This window comes from Mobula hypostoma, chromosome 11 (assembly GCF_963921235.1).
Source record: "Mobula hypostoma chromosome 11, sMobHyp1.1, whole genome shotgun sequence".
Lineage (NCBI taxonomy): Eukaryota > Metazoa > Chordata > Chondrichthyes > Myliobatiformes > Myliobatidae > Mobula > Mobula hypostoma.
In genome coordinates this window covers 6,224,596-6,243,974 of record NC_086107.1, presented here as the reverse complement: position 1 = coordinate 6,243,974, position 19,379 = coordinate 6,224,596, and the positions used below count along the sequence as shown (strand labels likewise).

The window sequence follows — 19,379 nt, the reverse complement described above, 5'->3', positions numbered from 1 at the left end:
GCACACATTTAAGATGAGAGGTGTGAAGTTCACCAGGTAAATGTGATGAATGAATGAGTTTAATAATTTGTTTGCCTCCACAGGTGTTGCTCGCTGCTGATTTTCTCAGGCAGTTTGTTTTCTGTTTGCTGCAGTCTCTTAGAACATAGAACATCACAGGCCAATTGGCTCCAATATTCTACTGACCTTTTAACCTGCTCTAAGATCACTCTAATGCTTCCCTCTCATGTAGCCCTCAATTTTTCTTTCACCTATGTGCCTATAAAAGAGTGTCTTAAATGTCCCTAATGTACCTGTCTCTACCGCCACCCCTGGCAGGCTGTTCCACACATCCAACAAACTCTGTGTAAAAAACCTACTCTGATATCCTCCCTATACCTTCTTCCAGTCACTAAAATTATGCCCCCTTGCAGTAGCTATCTAGCTGTTTACTTGATCTATGCCATTGTCATCTTGTACACCTCTGTAGGTCACCTTTCATCCTCCTTTGCCCCAAAGAGAAAAACCCTCTTGTGTCTTGATTGTTCAATAGAGCAGATGTAGCAAAGGAGATGAGACCTAAAAGAAAGAGAAAGGGAGCAATGTGGAGAGACAGAGAGAGGGATAAAGACAGAGAGGATGAGGATGAGGGAGAGAGAGACAGACAGGCAGATTGAGAGAAAGAGACAGAGGTAGACAGAGACAGAGAGAGTGAGAGAGAAAATGTCAGTGAGGGCAAGAGAGACAGAGAGAGAGAGAGACCGAGAGAGTTAGTGAGGATGAGAAACACGAGAGAGAGAGAGAGAGAGAGAGAGAGAGAGAGAGAGAGACCGAGAGAGTTAGTGAGGATGAGAAACATGAGAGAGAGAGAGAGAGAGAGAGAGAGGGAGAGAGTGTGACAGGGTGACACAGAGAGGCAGACAGGGAGGGAGATAGAGAGAGAGAAAGAGAGACAGATGAAAGGGAGCAGATGAGAGAGGGAGATAGAGAGAGACAGAGAGAAATAAAAACAATGCTGCAATTGTGAGATACAGAATGAGGCAGTTGTTAAAAATCTGAAATAAAAGGACATTCTGGTAATGCTCAGCAGATCAGTTAGCACTGTGGAGTGATCTCAGGTACAGCCTCACAGCCCACTCCAGGGACCTGCCTTACATTGACTACAGAGCTGACAGAGAGAAATACAAGGTGACCTTGCGATTGTACACTGCAGTGGCTGTTCCCTGATCCCTTTCCCGTTCCCTTTTTATCAAATGCAGCAAAACTGATGGCTGGTCCTGAGACACCCTTTGTAGGGAACTGTGAACCTCTCAATTAGCAAATAAAAATGTCCCAGTTTCCTCTTAAACAACTCATAAATGCTAACTGAAGGATAGTTTTCACAATAACAGCATCTCTCTGTTTTTTCTTGAATGGATTTTGCTGTCCAGCCAGTCCAAGGCTTTGACTACGCCAAACAACACATCGGCCAATATGGCGGGGAGGATGAAGTGACAATCACACAGGAGACAGTGATCTTACCGATCCCTGGCCGAGATGCCCTCATTCCTCAAGAACGGGAAGCAGCTCCAGAGGCAGATAACAGCAAAGCAACAAAAAGCATTGATATTCGGAGAAGGTAAGCATACCGACTTGGATGTGATGGCATGTCACAGCTTATACACAGTGAGTTAGTTCTGTGGTGTAGTCTTACTGTGAGCACTAATTTCAAATAGTATACACTCAGTGGCCACTTTATTCGACACACTCGTACACCTGCTCCTTCATGCAAATATCGGATCAACCAATCATGTGGCAATAACTCAATGTATAAGAGCATGCAAACATGGTCAAGAGGTTTACTTGTTTCTTGACCAAACGTCAGAATGGGGAAGATATGTGATCTAGTGACTTTGACCGTGGAATGATTGTTGGTGCCAGACAGGGTGGTTGGAGTATCTCAAAAACTGCCGATCTCCTGGGATTTTCACACACAACAGTCCCTAGAGCTTATAGAGAATGGTACAAAAAGAACAAAAAAAAAGCCAGTGAGCGGCAGTTCTGTGAGCGAAAACACCTTGCTAATGAGAGAGGTCAGCGGAGAACAGCCAGACTGATTCAAGCTGACGGTAAGTTAGATTGCCATGCATTACAACAATGTTGTGCAGAAGAGCATCTCTAAGTGCAGAGCATATCAAACCCTGAAGTAGATGAGCCACAGCAGCAGACCTCTATACAAAGCAAAACCTTTTCACTTTATCTCAGTACATGCTATTTTCCGCGCAGATTGCCTTGTCTTTTATTACAGAGACTATTTAATATGCTGGTGACAGAAGATGGTAATGTCTGGGCTTTCAGAGCATGCACAATTAATCAAAGTGGGTAATGTAGATGTAATTCTGCCGGGTTTGTTCTGGCATACTAAAACTTGGACCACCTGTTAGGCTTTCAGGCACATCTCATTGTTTCTCTCTTTGTTGCTATCTGTTTGGAAAATTTTTAGATGCTTTCATCATTAATGCCTTGCAAATCTTTAAGTCGAAGAGTTTTATTTATTGAGAGATACAGAGCAGAACAGGCCCTTCCAGCCCACTGAGCCACAGCACCCAGCAGCCCACTGATTTAACCCGAGCTAATCGCAGATCATTTTATAATAACCAATTAACCTACTAACCCATATGTCTTTTGAATGGGGGAGCAAAACGAGCACCCGGAGGAACCCAAGCACACATGGAAAGTACGTACAAACTTTCTTATAGAGGGCGCTGGAATTGAACTCACACCTCCGCTTTGAGCTGTAATAGGGTTGTGCTAATCCCTACTCTAAAGTGACGCCCCCTCCACCTTTTTGAGCACAGCATATTGGTTTATTATTGTCACATGCTCAGTGAAAAGGTTTTGTTTTGCGTGCCATCCAGACGGATGATTTCATTCAATCAGAGGAGGGCAGAAAATGTTGGCTTTACTGAGGCTGTGAGAAGTGTAGAAAGACTCAATGCAGGGAAGTCTGGTGTGTGCAATGGACTGGGCTGTGTCTACAACTCTGCAGTGCCTTGCAGTCTTGGGCGGGGCAGTTGCCATTCCAAGCCATGAATGTATCTGGACAGAATGCATTGTATTTGGAAATGGTGTATGGGGATGGGGAGGAAGCTGGTTCCCCAGTATGATCAAATTGAATCTTGACCTTCCAATCTACCTCTCTGTGATCTTTAAAGTTCAAAGTAATCTTATTATCAAATTAAATATTTGTCACCATATACCACCCTACAATCCATTTTCTTGTGGGCATTCACAGTCAATACAAAGAAACACGGCAGAAACTTAGAAACATAGAAAGCATAAAGCGCAATACAGGCCCTTCAGCCCACAAAGCTGTGCCGAACATGTCCCTACTTTAGAACTACCTAGGCTTTACCCATAGCCCTCTATTTTTCTAAGCTCCATGTAGCCATCCAGGAGTCTCTTAAAAGACCCTAACATTTCCACCTCCACCGCCGCCGCCAGCAGCCCATTCCATGCACTCACCACTCTCCGCGTAAAAAACTTACTCCTGACATCTCCTCTGTACCTACTTCCAAGCACGTTAAAATTATGCCCTCTCGTGCTAGCCATTTCAGTCCTGGGAAAAAGCCTCTGACTATCCACACGTTCAATGTGGATAATGATCCACACTGGTGTACAAGATAATGTACAATGGTACATTATCTTGTACACCTCTATCAAGTCACCTGTCATCCTCTGTCGCCCCAAGGAGAAAAGGCCGAGTTCACTCATAAGGCATGCTTCCCAATCCAGGCAGCATCCTTGTGAATCTCCTCTGCACCCTTTCTATGGTTTCCACATCCTTCCTATAGTGAGGTGACCAGAATTGAGCACAGTGCTCCAAGTGGGGTCTGACCAGGGTCCTATACTGCTGCGACATTACCTCTTGGCTCTTAAACTCAATCCCACGATTAATGAAGGTCAGTGCACTGTATGCCTTCTTAACCACAGAGTCAACCCGCGTAGCAGCTTTGAGTGTCCTGTGGACTCGGACCCCAAGATCCCTCTGATCCTCCACACTGCCAAGAGTCTTACCATTAATACTATATTCTGCCATCATATTTGACCTACCAAAATGAACCACCTCACACTTATCTGGTTTGAACTCTATCTGCCATTTCTCAGCCCAGATTTGCATCCTATCAATGTCCCATTGTAACCTCTGACAGCCCTCCACACTATCCACAACACCCCCAACCTTTGTGTCATCAGCAAATTTACTAACCCATCCCTCCACTTCCTCATCCAGGTCATTTATAAAAATCACAAAGAGTAGGGGTCCCAGAACAAATCCCTGAGGCACACCACTGGTCACCGGCCTCCATGCAGAATATGACCTGTCTACAACCACTCTTTGCCTTCTGTGGGCAAGCCAGTTCTGGATCCACAAAGCAATGTCCCCTTGGATCCCATGCCTCCTTACTTTCTCAATAAGCCTTGCATGGGGTACCTTATCAACTGCCTTGCTAAAATCCATATACACTACATCTACAGCTCTACCTTCATGAATGTGTTTAGAAACACCATGAAAAAATTCCACCAGGCTCGTAAGGCATGACTTGCCTTTGACAATGCCATGCTGATTATTCCTAATCATATTATGCCTCTCCAAATGTTCATAAATCCTGCCTCTCAGGATCTTCTCCATCAACTTATCAACCACTGAAGTAAGACTCACTGGCCTATAATTTCCTGGGCTATCCCTACTCCCTTTCTTGAATAAGGGAACAATATCCGCAACCCTCCAATCCTCCGGAACCTCTTCCATCCTCATTGATAATGCAAAGATCATTGCCAGAGGCTCAGTAATCTTCTCCTGGTGTACCTCCAATTCGGTCCTGGTGACTTATCCAACTTGATGCTTTCCAAAAGCTCCAGCACATCCTCTTTCTTAATATCTATGTTCTCAAGCTTTTCAGTCCACTGCAAGTCATCCCCACGATTGCCAAGATCCTTTACCTTAGTGAATACTGAAGCAAAGTATTCATTAAGTAGCTCTGCTATTTCCTCTGGTTCCATACACACTTTTCCATTGTCACACCTGATTGGTCCTATTCTCTCACATCTTATCCTCTTGCTCTTCACGTATTTGTAGAATGCCTTGGGGTTTTCCTTAATCCTGTCCGCCAAGGCCTTCTCATGGCCCCTTCTGGCTCTCTTAATTTCATTCTTAAGCTCCTTCCTGCTAGCCTTATAATCTTCTAGATTCATATGATTACCTAGTTTTTTGAACCTTTCATAAGCTCTTCTTTTCTTCTTGACTAGATTTACAACAGCCTTTGTGCACCACGGGTCTTGTACCCTACCATCCTCTCCCTGTCTCATTGGAACGTGCCTACCCAGAACCCCATGCAAATATCCCCTGAACATTTGCCACATTTCTTCGGTACGTTTCCCTGAGATCATCTGTTTCCAATTTATGCTTCCAAGTTCCTGCCTGATAGCCTCATATTTCCCTTTACTCCAATTAAACGTTTCCCTAACTTGTCTGTTCCTATCTCTCTCCAATGCTATGGTAAAAGAGATAGAATTGTGATCACTATCTCCAAAATGCTCTCCTACTGAGAGACCTGACACCTGACCAGGTTCATTTCCCAATACCAGGTCAAGTACAGTCTCTCCTCTTGTAGGCTTATCTACATATTGTGTTAAACCTTCTTGAACACACCTAACAAACTCCACCCCATCTAAACCCCACACTCTAGGGACATGCCAATCAATATTTGGGAAATTAAAATCTCCCACCACAACAACCCTGTTATTATTACTCCTTTCCAGAATCTGTCTCCCTATCTGCTCCTCGATGTCCCTGTTACTATTGGGTGGTCTATAAAAAAACAACCAGCAGGGTTATTGATCCCTTCCTGTTCCTAACCTCCACCCACAGAGACTCCGTAGACAACCCCTCCATGACTTTCTCCTTTTCTACAGCCGTGACACTATCTCTGATCAACATTGTCACACCCCCACCTCTTTTGTCTCCCTCCCTGTCCTTTCTGAAACAAGCCTGGCACTTGAAGTAGCCATTCCTGTCCCTGCACCATCCAAGTCTCTTTAATGGCCACAGCATCATAGCTCCAAGTGTTGATCCATGCTCTGAGCTCATCTGCTTTATTCATGATACTCCTTGCATTAAAATAGTCACATCTGAAACCATCAGACTGAGCACATCCCTTCTCGATAACCTGCCCATCCTCTCTTTTGTACTTTCTCCAAGCTTTCTCTATTTGTGAGCCAACCTCCCTTTCCGCCGTCACTTCAGTTCAGTTCCCACCCCCCAGCATTTCTAGTTTAAACTCTCCCCAATGGCCTTAGCAAACCTTCCTGCCAGGATATTGGTCCCCCTGGGATTCAAGTGCAACCCGTCCTTTTTGTACAGGTCACACCTGCCCCAGAAGAGTTCCCAGTGATCCAGAAATCTGAATCCCTGTCCCCCGCTCCAATCCGTCAGCCACGTATTTATCCTCCACCTCATTCTATTCCTATACTCACTGAATCAATGCAAAACTGCACACAAGAGGGACGAACAACCAATGTGCAAAAGACAACAAATTGTGCAAATAGAAAAAGAAAAACAAACTAATAATAATAAATGAAGAAATAACAAATAATACTGAGAACATGAGTTGTAGAGTCCTTAAAAGTGTGTCTGTAGTTTGTGGAATCAGTCAGTGTTGGGGTGAGAGAAGTTGCTGGTTCTGGAGCCTAATTGTTGATGGCTAATAAATGTTCCTGAACCTGATGGTGTGGGACTTAAAGCTCCTGTCGCTCATCCTTGATGGAAGCTGCTAGAAGAGAGCATGGGCTAGATGGTGGGGGTCATTGATGATGTGTGCCCCTTTCCTGTGACAGCGCTCCTTGTAGGTGTGCTCAATGGTGGGAGGGCTGCTTTGGACTGCACTTTCTCTACAACTGCTGCACTTTATTCTGCATTGTTGTTGTTTTACTTTGTTCTAGCTCAATACGCTGTGAAATGATCAGATCTGTATGCAAGACAAGATTTTGACCCTACTGCATGTGACCACAATCAACCAGAGATGGGACATGGAGATAGACCACCAACCAGCTGGCAGGGGTTGGGTGGGGATTTAAATATTATATTGAGGCATGAAAATCACGCTAATTTAAGAGTGGTTGCCATGTACTCTGAACCTCAGGAAACCTGGATGACCAACAGAAGAAGGTCTAACCTGACGTAATCAGCTGAATTCCTCTAGCATTTTGGTGAAAAAAATATTCTTCCAGCATTTTCTGTCCTCTGCTAGTCTGCAGGTCACCCTTGGGCAAAGTGTAGCACCTGTTTAGTGCCACCTGCACCCACCCCCCGATCAGGATCAGGTGAAGCCATGGGAGCAGGTGGTGGGTGGTTGTATGTGCAGCTGGTAGATATCACAAGTCCTGGTTATGCGACCACTGACAATCTCTGAAGAGTATTGATAATGGCTGGGGTCACCCATCTTGTGAAGACACTGCCCAGAAGAAGGCAATGGCAAACCACTTCTGTCGAAAAATTTGCCGAGAACAATCATGGTCATGGAAAGGCCATGATCGCCCACGTCACATGACATGGCACATAATGATGATGACCTCTATACGAAAGGTTTAGAGGTCTTGCCGTCAGACAGGAGGTAGTGCAGCGTAAGGACAAGGGTGGTTAGGATGGGAAACAACTTCTTCCCCCTGGCTGTGAGACTGCTGAACTTCCTGCCACCACCCAGGTCTTATCACGCATGAAGAACCAGTAACGTTATACTGTTATTTTTTAACTTGTGTCATAAATACACCTTATTATTTGTTTATTTATTTGTAGTAGTATTACTTTGCTCCTGATCTTCACCAGTGAGGAACCAGCCATCATCATCATCAATATTGTTTTATCAGTTGTGTGTGTGAGTTATATGTACTGTGCTGTGCACCTTGGTCCGGAGGAACGTTGTTTCATTTGGCTGTATATGTGTACAGTTGAATAACAATAACCTTGAACTTGATATGGGCCAAATCTGGGCAAATGGGACTAACATAGCTGGTTATCTTGGTTGGGATGGACAGGTCAGGCCAAAGGGCCTGTATCTGTGACTGTACAGCTCTAAGTTGTTTTCACACTAAGACTCTGCTTCCTGAGTCACACACAGCTTCTACACCGGCAGCTGGTGGTGGTGAGAGGGGGGTTTTGTAAACAACGTATTGTAAATGCAGTGCCAGTGACCTGGATTCAATTCCCGCCACTCCACTGTCTGTGAGGAGTTTGTACGTTCTCCCCGTGACCGTACCTGTTTCCTTCGGGTGCTCTACTTTCCTCCCGCATTTCAAAGGCATATTGGTCAGTCGGTTAACTGGTCACATGCCTATAATTGGGCAGTGCGGGCTCGTTGATCCAGAAGGACCTGTTACTGTGCTGTATTTCTTGAAAAAATAAGTCAATAAATAGATAGATAGATAGATTTTGATTACATTGCCTGTATTTCTGTAACGATGACATCAGCGCAGTTTTTCTTAAATGGATCTGAAACCAGGTTAGTTACCATGGAGATTTTCAGTGTTAATTCCAAACCTTTTTAGAGGGGAATGTTGAGCTGTTCCTCATTGTCTATGTAACATTTAAAAGGCTTTTTTGGATCTGTCTCTTACAGTAAAGCTGCCAGCAGAGCTCACATGTCAGTGAATAGACAGCTTCGTGGATTAAATCTCCTCCCCCCACTCATCAGTCATATTCCATACCCCTGAATCATCGATTCAGTCCTGCCTCGTCTTCGTCCCGATATTTCATGTTAATGATCCAGTGGCGGTTTTACACACAGTTACATAGAGTAACTATATAATTTGTGTTTCACAATCCACAGATTGAAATTTCAGCAGCTGGGGTGTAAAGTATGGATACCCTGCTGAAGTAACAGAATTGCATAGTTGTTAAACTAGAGTTGGTCAGAAAAGATGCTCTCATAGAGTACAGAAAATTACAGCACAATTATGGCCCTTCAGCCATGACATTGTGTCGACCTTTTAACCTCTAATCCTTCCCTCCTACATGGTCCTCCATTTTTTTTCTTTCATCCGTGTGCCTATCTAAGAGTCTCTTAAATGTCGCTAATGTATCTGCCTCTGACACTACCCCTGGCAGTGTATTACACGTACCCACCGCTCTCTGTATAAAAAGAACCTACCTCTGACAACACCCCCCCCCCGTACTTTCCTCCAATCACCCCAAAAATTATGTCCCCTTGTTTTAGCTTTTTCCACCCTGGGAAAAAGTTGCTGGTTATCCAATTGATCTTTGCCTCATAATCTTCTACATTTATATCAAGTCCTTGTTCATCCTCCTTCACTCCAAAGAGAAAAGCCCTAGCTCGCTCAACTTTCCTCATAAAACCTGTTCTCTAATCCAGGCAGCATCCTGGTAAATCTCCTCTGGACCCTTTGCACAAGCACATGTACACATCGCCTTCCGTGGCCACAAATTGCACAGATTTGCCACCGTTGGCAGAAGAAATTCCTCATCATCTCAGTCCTAAACGGATGCCCCTTTATTCTGAGGCTGTGCCCAATGATCCTGGACTCCCCCATTAATGGACACATCCTCTCCACATCCACTGTAACTTCTGCCTTTCAGTATCCAGTGGGTTTCAATGAGATTCTCCCCTCATCTTTTAGCACACAAACGCTCCTCATTCATTAAGCCTTTCACTCCCACGATCACTCTTGTGAACCTTCTCTGGACCCTCTCCAAGGCCAGCACGTCTTTCCATGAATACAGGCACCAAAATTGCTTTTTGAAAGATTATCTGGGCCTGTAGCCGCTAGAGTTTAGAAAAATGAGGGAAAATCTTATTGAAACCTATTAAATGGTGATAGGCCTAGATAGGGTAAATGTGGAGGGCATGTTTCCTATAGTGGGGGAGCCTAGGACAAGAGGACTCAGCCTCAGATAAGAAAGATGTCCCTGTAAAGCAGAGATGAGGAGGTATTTCTTTAGCCAGAGGGTGGTGAATCTGTGGAATTCATTGCCACAGATGGCTGTGGAGGCCAAGTCATTGGGTATATTTAAGGTGGAGGTTGATAGGTTCATGATTAGTCAGGGTGTCAAAGGTTATAGGGAGAAGGCAGGAGAACATGGTTGAGAGGAATGATAAATCAGATATGGTGGACTGACAGCAGGCTCAAAAAACCAAATGGCCTATTTCTGTTGCCATGTCTTATAGTCTTTTGGTCTATCAAGATGAGGTTGTTTTCCAAATGAAAAGAAGTAGGAGCACAGTAGAGTAGCGGTTAGCACGGCGCTATTGCAGATCGGGGTGCCAGAGTTGGGAGTTCAATCTGGTATCCTCTCTAAAGAGTCTGTACATCTTCCCCATGCAAAGTGTGGATCTCCTCCAGATGTTCTGGTTTCCTCCAAAATTCCAAAGGCATCTCAGTAAGTAGGTTAATTGGTCATTGTAAATTCCCCGTGATCAGGCTCGGGTTAATTCGGTGGATTGATGCGGGGTGCAGCTCAAAGGGCTGGAAAGGCATGTTCCACGCTGTACCTCAATAAATAAACAAACAAACAAATAAATAATTACATATGCTTGATATGCCAGGATAAAAATTCACAACCTAACAACAACAACAATTTGTATTTCAGTAGCACCTTTGAAGTAGTAAAACGGCTTAACATGCCTTACAGAGGTGTTACTATACAAAACTCTGTGCTGGACAGTGCAATGGTGGATGAGTGAAAGTCAGTCAAAGAAGGATTTAATAGCATTTTAAAGAATTAGATCTACACTCAGTACCTCCTATACCTAATAATGTGGTCACTGAGTATGTTTCTGTATGTTTGTGGCCTTCTTGTAGCCCACCCACTTCAAGTTTCGATGTGTTGTGCATTCAGAGATGCTGTTCTGCACACCACTGTTGTAACGTGTGGTTATTTGTGTTACTGTTGCCTTCCTGTCAGCTTGAACCAGTCTATTCATTCTCCTCTGATCGCTCTCATTAACAAGGTGTTTTCACCCACAGAACTGCTGATCACTAGTTGTTTTTTTTTTGTGGCTTTTTTTTGCACCAACCTCTGTAAACTCTCGAGAGTGTTGTGTGTGAAAATCCCAGGAGATCAGGAGTTTCTGGCACCAACAATCATTCCACAGTCAAAGTCACTTAGATCACATTTCTTCCCCATTCTGATGTTTAGTCTGAACAACAACTGAACCTCTTGATCATGTCCACATGCTTTTTCTGCATTGAGTTTCTGCCATATGATCGTCTGATTAGATATTTCCATTAATGAGCAGGTGCACCTAATGAAGTGCCCACGGAATATATGTGCATAAAATGAATGCTTTGCCCATAATCATTCTATTGATAAACTAAACTCTGGACAGTGCATATTGATTGTTTTTAACTAATTACATTCTCTGTCAAAGTAAAAATTGAGAGAAAGAGTGCAACTTGCTTCCAAAGGAGTTGATCTGAGGTTGCGGAGGGACACGGGATGGTGACCCTGTCTTGTTGCTATGGTGATTTACAGCAGGTTGCAGAGCGACCAGGATTCAATCATCAGTGAGCAATCAGCAAATCTGGACTCGACCACCAACACTGCGGAAAAACCAGGCGCGCAGCAAAAAACTGCAAAAGAGGGTCTGAAGAGGCAGAATGGTGAGTTGAGTTTGCCTGTGTGTTTTCCTTTTGTAGCTCTGCTCCGGAGGCAGGCAACTTACAATAAACCTCAAACGTGCAGGAGTCCATGGGAGGAGATTTAATTCTCAAATCAGGTTCCACTCAGCTCAGTGGATGAGATCTTGTAAGCCATTCACAAACCTCTCTGTTGAAGTATCAAATTTTAATCCAATTTCAGGGAGTCAAACGGCACTGAAACAGGCGCTTTGGCCTATCATTTCCTACTGACCAATTTGCCCAACTAAACCTAGCCCATTTACAACACAGAACATAGATTCAAGATTGTTTAATGTCATTTTCTGTACATGAGTTTAAAGGAGAATGAAATAATTGTTACTCTCAATCCAATGCAGCACAAAAAAACACAATAAATATAAGTACTTCAGATAGTTTGTATACATATGTACGTATAGTGAGTTTGACAGTACGGAGCAGGAACAGGCTCTTTGGCCCACAGAGTTGGCGCTGATGGCAATCCCAATTTAAAAATCACATTGTCCAGCATATGGTCCGTACCGCTCCGTTCCCTGCCAGTTCATCTGCTCGCTTAAAGCCTCTTAACTGTGGCTCTGTTATCTTCTGGAACCTTTTCCCCTGGCATTGTACTCTATGGACCCATCACTCTGTGCAAAAACACTTGGTATTGAATACAGAACGGTATAGCACAGTACAGGCCCTTCAGCTGACGATGTTGTACCAACCTTTTAGCCTATTCCAAGATCAATCCAACTCTTCTCTCCTACATAACCCTCCATTTCTTTATCATCCTTAGATATTAAGGCTTGTCTAAGCGTCTCTTAAAAGTCTCTCATGTATCTGCCTCTACCACCACCCCTGGCAGCACGTTCCACACACCTACCACAGTCTGTAGGAAAACCTAACTTTGCACTCCCCCCATACTTTCCTCCAATCACCTTAAAATTATGCCTCCTGGTATTGCTGCTCTGGGAAAATTTCTTTGGCTATCCACTTGATCTATGCCTTTTATCATCTTGTACACCTCTACAGTTTCACCTCTCATCCTCCATTGTTCCAAAGAGAAAAGCCTTAGCTCCATCACCTTATCCTCTTAAGAAATAAGAGGTAGTCTGTTGTGGATTTTGAGGTGTGTTCAGGATCATTATCCTGTTGTAGGAGCCATCCTCTTTTCATCTTCAGCTGTTTTACAGACAGTGTGATATATTTGCTGGTATTTAGAAGTCTCTAACCCAGGATGCATCCTGTTAAATCTCTTCTACACCCTCTCTAAGGTTTCCATATCCTTCCTGTAACAAGAACAAAGATATAGGAACAGAATTAGTCCATTTGGCCAATGAGTCTGCTCTGCCATTCCATCATGGCTGATTTATTATCCCTCTCAACTCCATTCTCCTGCCTTCTCACTGTAACCTTTGACACCCTTACTAATCAAGAACCTATCAACCTCTGTTTTAAATATACCTAAATACTTGGCCTCCATAGCTGTTTGTGGAAACTAATTCCACAGATTCATTACCCTGTTGCTAAAGAAATTCCTCCTCGTCTCTGTTCTAAAGGGACACTCTTGTATTCGGAGACTGAGCTAGACTCCCCACTATAAGAAAAGCCCTTTCCACTCTATTTCAGCTTTTCCATATTCTATAGGTTTCAATGAGGTCCCTCTTATTCTACAAGTCCAGAGCCATCAACCGCTCCTCATATGTTAACCCTTTCATTCCCAGGATCATTCTCATATTCCCGCATTTGGACCATTTCCATCTCTGTCTAAATCAGGGGTTATTAACCTGGGGTCCAAAGACCCCTTGCTTAATGGTATTGGTCCAAGGCATAAAAATAGTTTGGAACCGCTGGTCTAAATGTCTCTTAAATATAGTGAATCTATTCCACTTCCTCCTTACATCTTCAAAAGTTGATGCTTGAAAAAGATTGCATCTGTCATTTAGGACCCCCATCACCTAGGTCATGCCCTCTTCTCATTGCTATCACAAAGGAGCAGGTACGGGAGCCTGGAGTCACACACTCACCAATTCAGGAACAGCTCTTTCTCTCTGCCATCAGATTTCTGAATGGACAAGGAACCCATGAAGACTACCTCAGTATTTTTGTTTCCTTATTTGTTCTCTTTTTGTATTACTTATTTAATTCTATATATTGTTATTCTGGGAGGGAAATCTGTACTTAACTACACTGAGCAGGACCAACTCTTCACCCAACATTAGTTAAATAAACAGATTATCTTCTCATTATCACCTGACTGTTTGCGGGATTTGCTGTGCAGAAATTAACAGCCACATCTGTAAGATAACAATGACTATAGCTGAACAAAATCTGAGCTGCTGGAGGAACTGTGGATCAAGCAGCATCTGTGGAGGGAAATGCAATGGTCAACACTCTGGGTCAAGATTCTTTGTCTGGTCTGAAAGGTAGATGTTAGATAGCCCAGTCGAAAGATGTAGGGGGAAGAGATGGAGCAAGAGCTGGCAGCTAATGGGTGGATGGAAAAGGGGAGAGTGGGAATAGCAATCGAGGCTGGGAGGTGATGGGTGGATCCAGGTGAGGATGGTGATAGGCAGATTGGAGTGGAGAGTGGGAATAGTGACTGAGACTGGGAGCATATAGGCAGATGAAGGAGGGAAGAGTGAGAATGGTGACAGAGACGGGGAGATGATAAGCCGGGGTGGCAAAAGGCTACAGATGGTGAAATCTGATTTGAGAAGAAGATGGCTCGTGGAACCAAATAAGGGAAGTGGGGAGGAAAGATGTAACAGTGAGGAGAGTGGGCTTCAGTGGAAGGAGTGTGAGGGTGATGGGCAGATGGATTTGAATGGGTATGTTAGGGAGAGCTAGGGTGGGTGTAGGAAGAGCTGGGATCAAAAGGAGAGAGAAAGAGGACTGAGGGAGAGCTGTTTACTTGGAACTGGAGAATTCAGCATAATCTTATTGGGCAGTAGATTTTTTTTTACAAAAGCTCCAAAAGATTATTCACTCTCAAGATATGCACAATGATCAGGGATTTACACAGCTATTTACAATTTCAAATTAGAATACGGTTACTATCATCTACAAATCATTCAATTGTCTGGGGGGACACCATTCATGCAAAACACTACCGTTCCCATAGAGACTGCATGCCCCCTCTCCAAGGACACCTGGGCGGGCACGGACGTAGCCCAGAATAGGGGCAGGTAGTTGGCTCAGACAAAGCCCTCGACTACCTGTCACCTGAACCCGTGAATGGCCATCATGACCAGGCCCAGGAGCAAGCCTACCAGTAGATTCCCCATTGACCCTCTCCCCCCTCCCCACCTCCTTCTGTACCGGGTGCCCGCATATCAGGAGCACAGGGCTGAAGTACAACCAGAACCCGAGGGACAGCCTCTTCAAATACTCAAGCAGGGACTGGAGCCTCTCACACTCCATAAAAACATGCTGGAATTTAAATCTGATGACTTTGAGGTGCTTAAAAATGAGAAATATCCAAAGGGTTAAAGAAAATATAACCGCAGAGAGTCAAGTGTTTTATTAATGGTACCTTACTCCCTTGGAGCACACCCTCTCCCACACAAACAATCAGAGATGTCACATGGAAGCTGTTTCTCTTCAGATGGGAAGTGATTTTTCTTTTAGCTGTTTTCCTAAAAAAAAGGTACAGAAATATAACAAAGATGCACTCAATAGCGACAGGAACAATAGCACCGTATAGCAAAAGGTACAAGAATCTACCTCCATTCCACACGGGGTTGCATGTTTTTTTTGTGTCCTGAGGATGTGCCTGTCCCAGATCCAATTCTATGGCTGCTGTTGGGGTTGTATTTGGTAACAAAGGCATTGCATTTTGGAGTATTATTTCATTGTGTCTTGCAGGAGAATTGCACGTCCCTCTGTAATTAAATCTTGCAGTACTGTCACAAGTATTCCTCCCTCCTAATGCATTTATCCAATACCACATCTGTGACCAAACAAAGATGCAAAGATCATCATTGAAGGTGCAGCAATCTCTTCCCTTGCTTCCCTTAGTGATCTGGGGAGTACTCTGTCCGGCCCTTGACTTTTTTTATCCTCCATCAGGACTAAAGGTGCTGCCTGACCTGCTGAGTTCCTCCAGCATTTTGTCTGTTACACTGGACTTCCAGCATCTGCAGAATCTCTGTATTTGCTTATGTAACCCTCTCACTGTGGCTCGTCAACAAATGAGGCTTGTTAGCCATCTCAGACGAACAGTCACATGACTCAGCAATGCATAGGTAACAGTGAGATGACCATCTCCAATAAACAACACATATCTGGGGTCAGTATGATTCAGGTTCAATCAAACAGAAAAGTTAGAATGTTCTGTTAGGGGATCGAAAGATATGGTGAATGCTATATAAATATTGCCCCATGCAAAAGTTATCATTCTCCAGGAAAACAGAAATTATACCAGCATAAAACCAGTCTATAATGTGCACATAAATGTTGGAGCTCATTACTGGGTAGTCGGGTGGTTCACTTTTTAATTCAAGGTGCTGAACCCATTTTCTGCGTGAAAGATGCCAGCCACAATTTGAACTTTCTTCGAAGTCTGTTACAAGCTAACTGGCTAACATCAGAAGTGTTGGCACTTCCTCCGTGGAACCATTCGTCTGCACAAAGAGCCTCTTACAACGGCGTCTGTCCTTCCGGCAGGGTTCCGCAAGTGCCTTCTGTTATGCTCTCATCCACTCCTCACTTCTCCCCCAGCTCCTGCAAAGAGACCCAAAACCAACCCATGTTCTCCTGGAAATTTGATGCTGCCAATCTCTCTCGAATGTCCATGGCATACCACTGGATAGAATGTTATCAAGACAAACCCAAGTGGCTAACACAGCATTCCTAAGTGGATCAAATGACTAACAAAAACCAAAATGCTGGACTGTAAAATTTGATTAACAGAACACACTGCATTTTACAGAAAAGCTGCAGTAAATAAAATACCCAACAGCATAATTGTAGTAATTCAATAAAACATGTTCTTAGCCAGGGTATTACACTTAAGACCATAAGACATAGGAGCAGAATTAGGCCATTCAGCCCATCGAGTCTGCTCTGCCATCTGTCCTAATGTTTGTCAAAAGTTCCAGCACATCCTCTTTCTTAATGTTGACATGTTCCAGCATATCAGCTTGTTTTTCACTGTCCTCACAAACGTCAAGGTCCCTCTGTGAATACAGAGGCAAAATATTCATTAAGGATTTTCCCTACCTCCTCCAAATCCAGGCATATGTTTCTCATGACCCCTTCTAACTCTCCTAAGTCCATTCTTAAGCTCTTTCATGGCTACCTTGTAACCCTCTGGAGCCCTGTCTGATCCTTGTTTCCTAAAATTTAAGTAAGCTTCTTTCTTCCACTTGATGTTCCACATGTCTTGTCTATCTTCATTCTTTTACCCTATCTTCCTTTCCCTGCCTCAATAGGACAAACCTATCCAGGACACCATGTAAATGCTCCCTAAACAACCTCCACTATCCTGCTGTGCATTTCCCCAAGTACATCTGTTCCTAATTTACGATCCCAAGCTCCTGCCTAATAGCATCATAACTTGCCTTCCCCCAATTAAATACCGCCTGTTCCTATCCCTCTCCAGGGCTATAATGAAGGTCAGGGAGTTGTGAGAGGAAACCAGAGCATCTGGAGGAAATCCATGCGGGTCATGGGGAGAACACTCGAACACCTTATTGACAATGGCAAGAATCAAAACCAGTTTGGTGATTGCTGTCACGCTAATCTGGTTACGCTAACCACTACACTGCTGTGACACCCTAAAGATGCCGGAAATGCTAAAATACACTGATCAAAGTAAATAAAGGGTTAACAGAACGCAGGAAGCTATAATCTATTGAAAGTCAATTTGATGCCAACAGTGACCTATTTCGCGCTAATCTTTCTTTTCTTGGAGTTCTGTTTACTTAAATTAGAACCTGGTACTGTACCTCCTGGGGTTACAGGACTTCTCCTTTGTATGATTTCTTGATGCTTTCTCACGTGGCTCAGCACTCAACCAAACTTGTATGCTGATTCCCTAATGGCTAACCTGCAGGTTGAGTCGGTGATAAAGAAGGCAAATACATGTTAGTACTCATTTTGAGAAGACTAGAATATAAGAGCAGAGATGTAATGCTGAGTATTGGTTAGTCTGCACTTGGAGTATTGTGGGTTGCTCTAGGCCTCATATCTAAGAAAGGATGTGCTGGCATTGGAGAGGGTCCAGAGGAGGTTCATGAGAATGATTCCAGGAATGAAAAGGTCAATGTACGTGGAACGTTTAATGTCCTTGAGCCCGTACATGCTGTAGTTTAGAAGAATGAGAGGAGATGTCTCTGAAACCAATTGAAGGGATATGGAGTGAAGGCAGGAGATTGGGGCTGAGAGGGAAATGGATCTGCCATGTTGAAATGATGGAGCAGATCTGATGGGCTAAGTGGCCTAGTTTTGCTCCTGTATCTTACGGTTATATGGTCTTAAATTAAAAGGTTTAGAAAGTGTGGATGTGGAAGGAAGAGATCTTATAGTGGGTGAGTCTACGACCAAAGGGCACAGCCTCAGGTAAAAGGACATCCCTTTAGAACAGAAATTAGGAGGAATTTCTTTAGCCAGAGAATGGTGATTCTGTGGAATTCATTAGGTGTGTTTAAAGTGAAGGCTGATAGCTCATGATTAGTAAGGGCATCAAATGTTACCGGGGAAGGTAACAAAATGGGGTTGAGTGGGATAGTAAATCAGACATGATGAAGTGTCAGAACTCATTAGGCAGAATGGCCTATTTCTGCTCCTATGTCTTATGGTCTTATGGTTAATGCTCCTGTCGAGGTCAAAGTTTGAAGGGAATAGGGCAGTTCTCAGGATGCAGTGAAGGGGTTCCATGCATTGTCCAACAAAGTATGAACCATCTTTACATCACAAACTGGGTGATTTGGTAAGGTAATACACTGTATTGCACTGCAGGAAAGTTAGCATAATAATTACAAAGGGAATGAATACTTTTTCAGCCTTACAATACTGGTTTTTAATTTTTAGAAAAGCATTGACAGGTTTTGGAATGTTCCTTTTGATTTGATGTGGTGCACAATGTTTTGTAGATTAGCTCAAGAAGTCCTACGAGGCACTGTGTTATAAATACCATGAGTCTCAAACAACCAAGTCCAGCTCCTGGCCTTTACGTGTGGCTTGGCTACTAAGCCTAGTGGAACTGTTTCTACCAGCAGGTGAAGGGGCGAAAGTGGGTTACTGGCACCTTAACACCAATTGCTTTGGGTAGATGGGGATTTTCAGCTGTGGGGGGCAGCTGATCTAGGAGAAGGAAAACTGATATCAAGCCTTTACTGCCTTGTGGCTATACCTACTCATGGGGAAGGTTTCAGAGTAAACCACAAGGAAAAATCCAGATCTGGAGTCTCTAAGGCAGTCCTACGTTGAGTTCAGTGCCAACTGGCAACTCCTGCAACGCTGCTGGTGCCAAACTGTATCAGTCTCTGCAGTTCCATTGGATCCATCAGCTGCTTGGAGAAGGTAAGCCTACTGCAAGTGCCACAGCTTTCTCTCCATATCAAACTGCCCTGGCTTGCATCTACATGGACAGCTAGGACACAACATCCATGGTTAACCCCAACCATTTAAGGCCTCGTATACCACACACAACCTTGAGATTCATTTTCTTACAGGCACCAGAAAGGAATGCAACAGAATCCACAAAAAAACACACACATAACAAAGAATAACAAACTTCCAGTGTG

The 19,379-nt window shown here is 43.8% G+C and overlaps 1 protein-coding gene across 4 annotated transcripts in view; it reads left to right on the top strand.

Annotated features, from left to right (window-relative positions):
• kiaa1549lb (KIAA1549-like b) overlaps positions 1 to 19,379 on the top strand; it is a 273,051-nt gene that overhangs the window by 163,371 nt on the left and 90,301 nt on the right. For 3 of the 4 annotated variants that reach the window (XM_063061614.1, XM_063061610.1, XM_063061612.1), the window contains 2 exons: positions 1,410 to 1,597; positions 11,504 to 11,631. In XM_063061614.1, coding sequence (XP_062917684.1) covers positions 1,410 to 1,597; positions 11,504 to 11,631 — 316 coding nt within the window. The remainder of the gene's footprint in view (positions 1 to 1,409; positions 1,598 to 11,503; positions 11,632 to 19,379) is intronic. The other variant, XM_063061611.1, reaches the window with a different exon arrangement.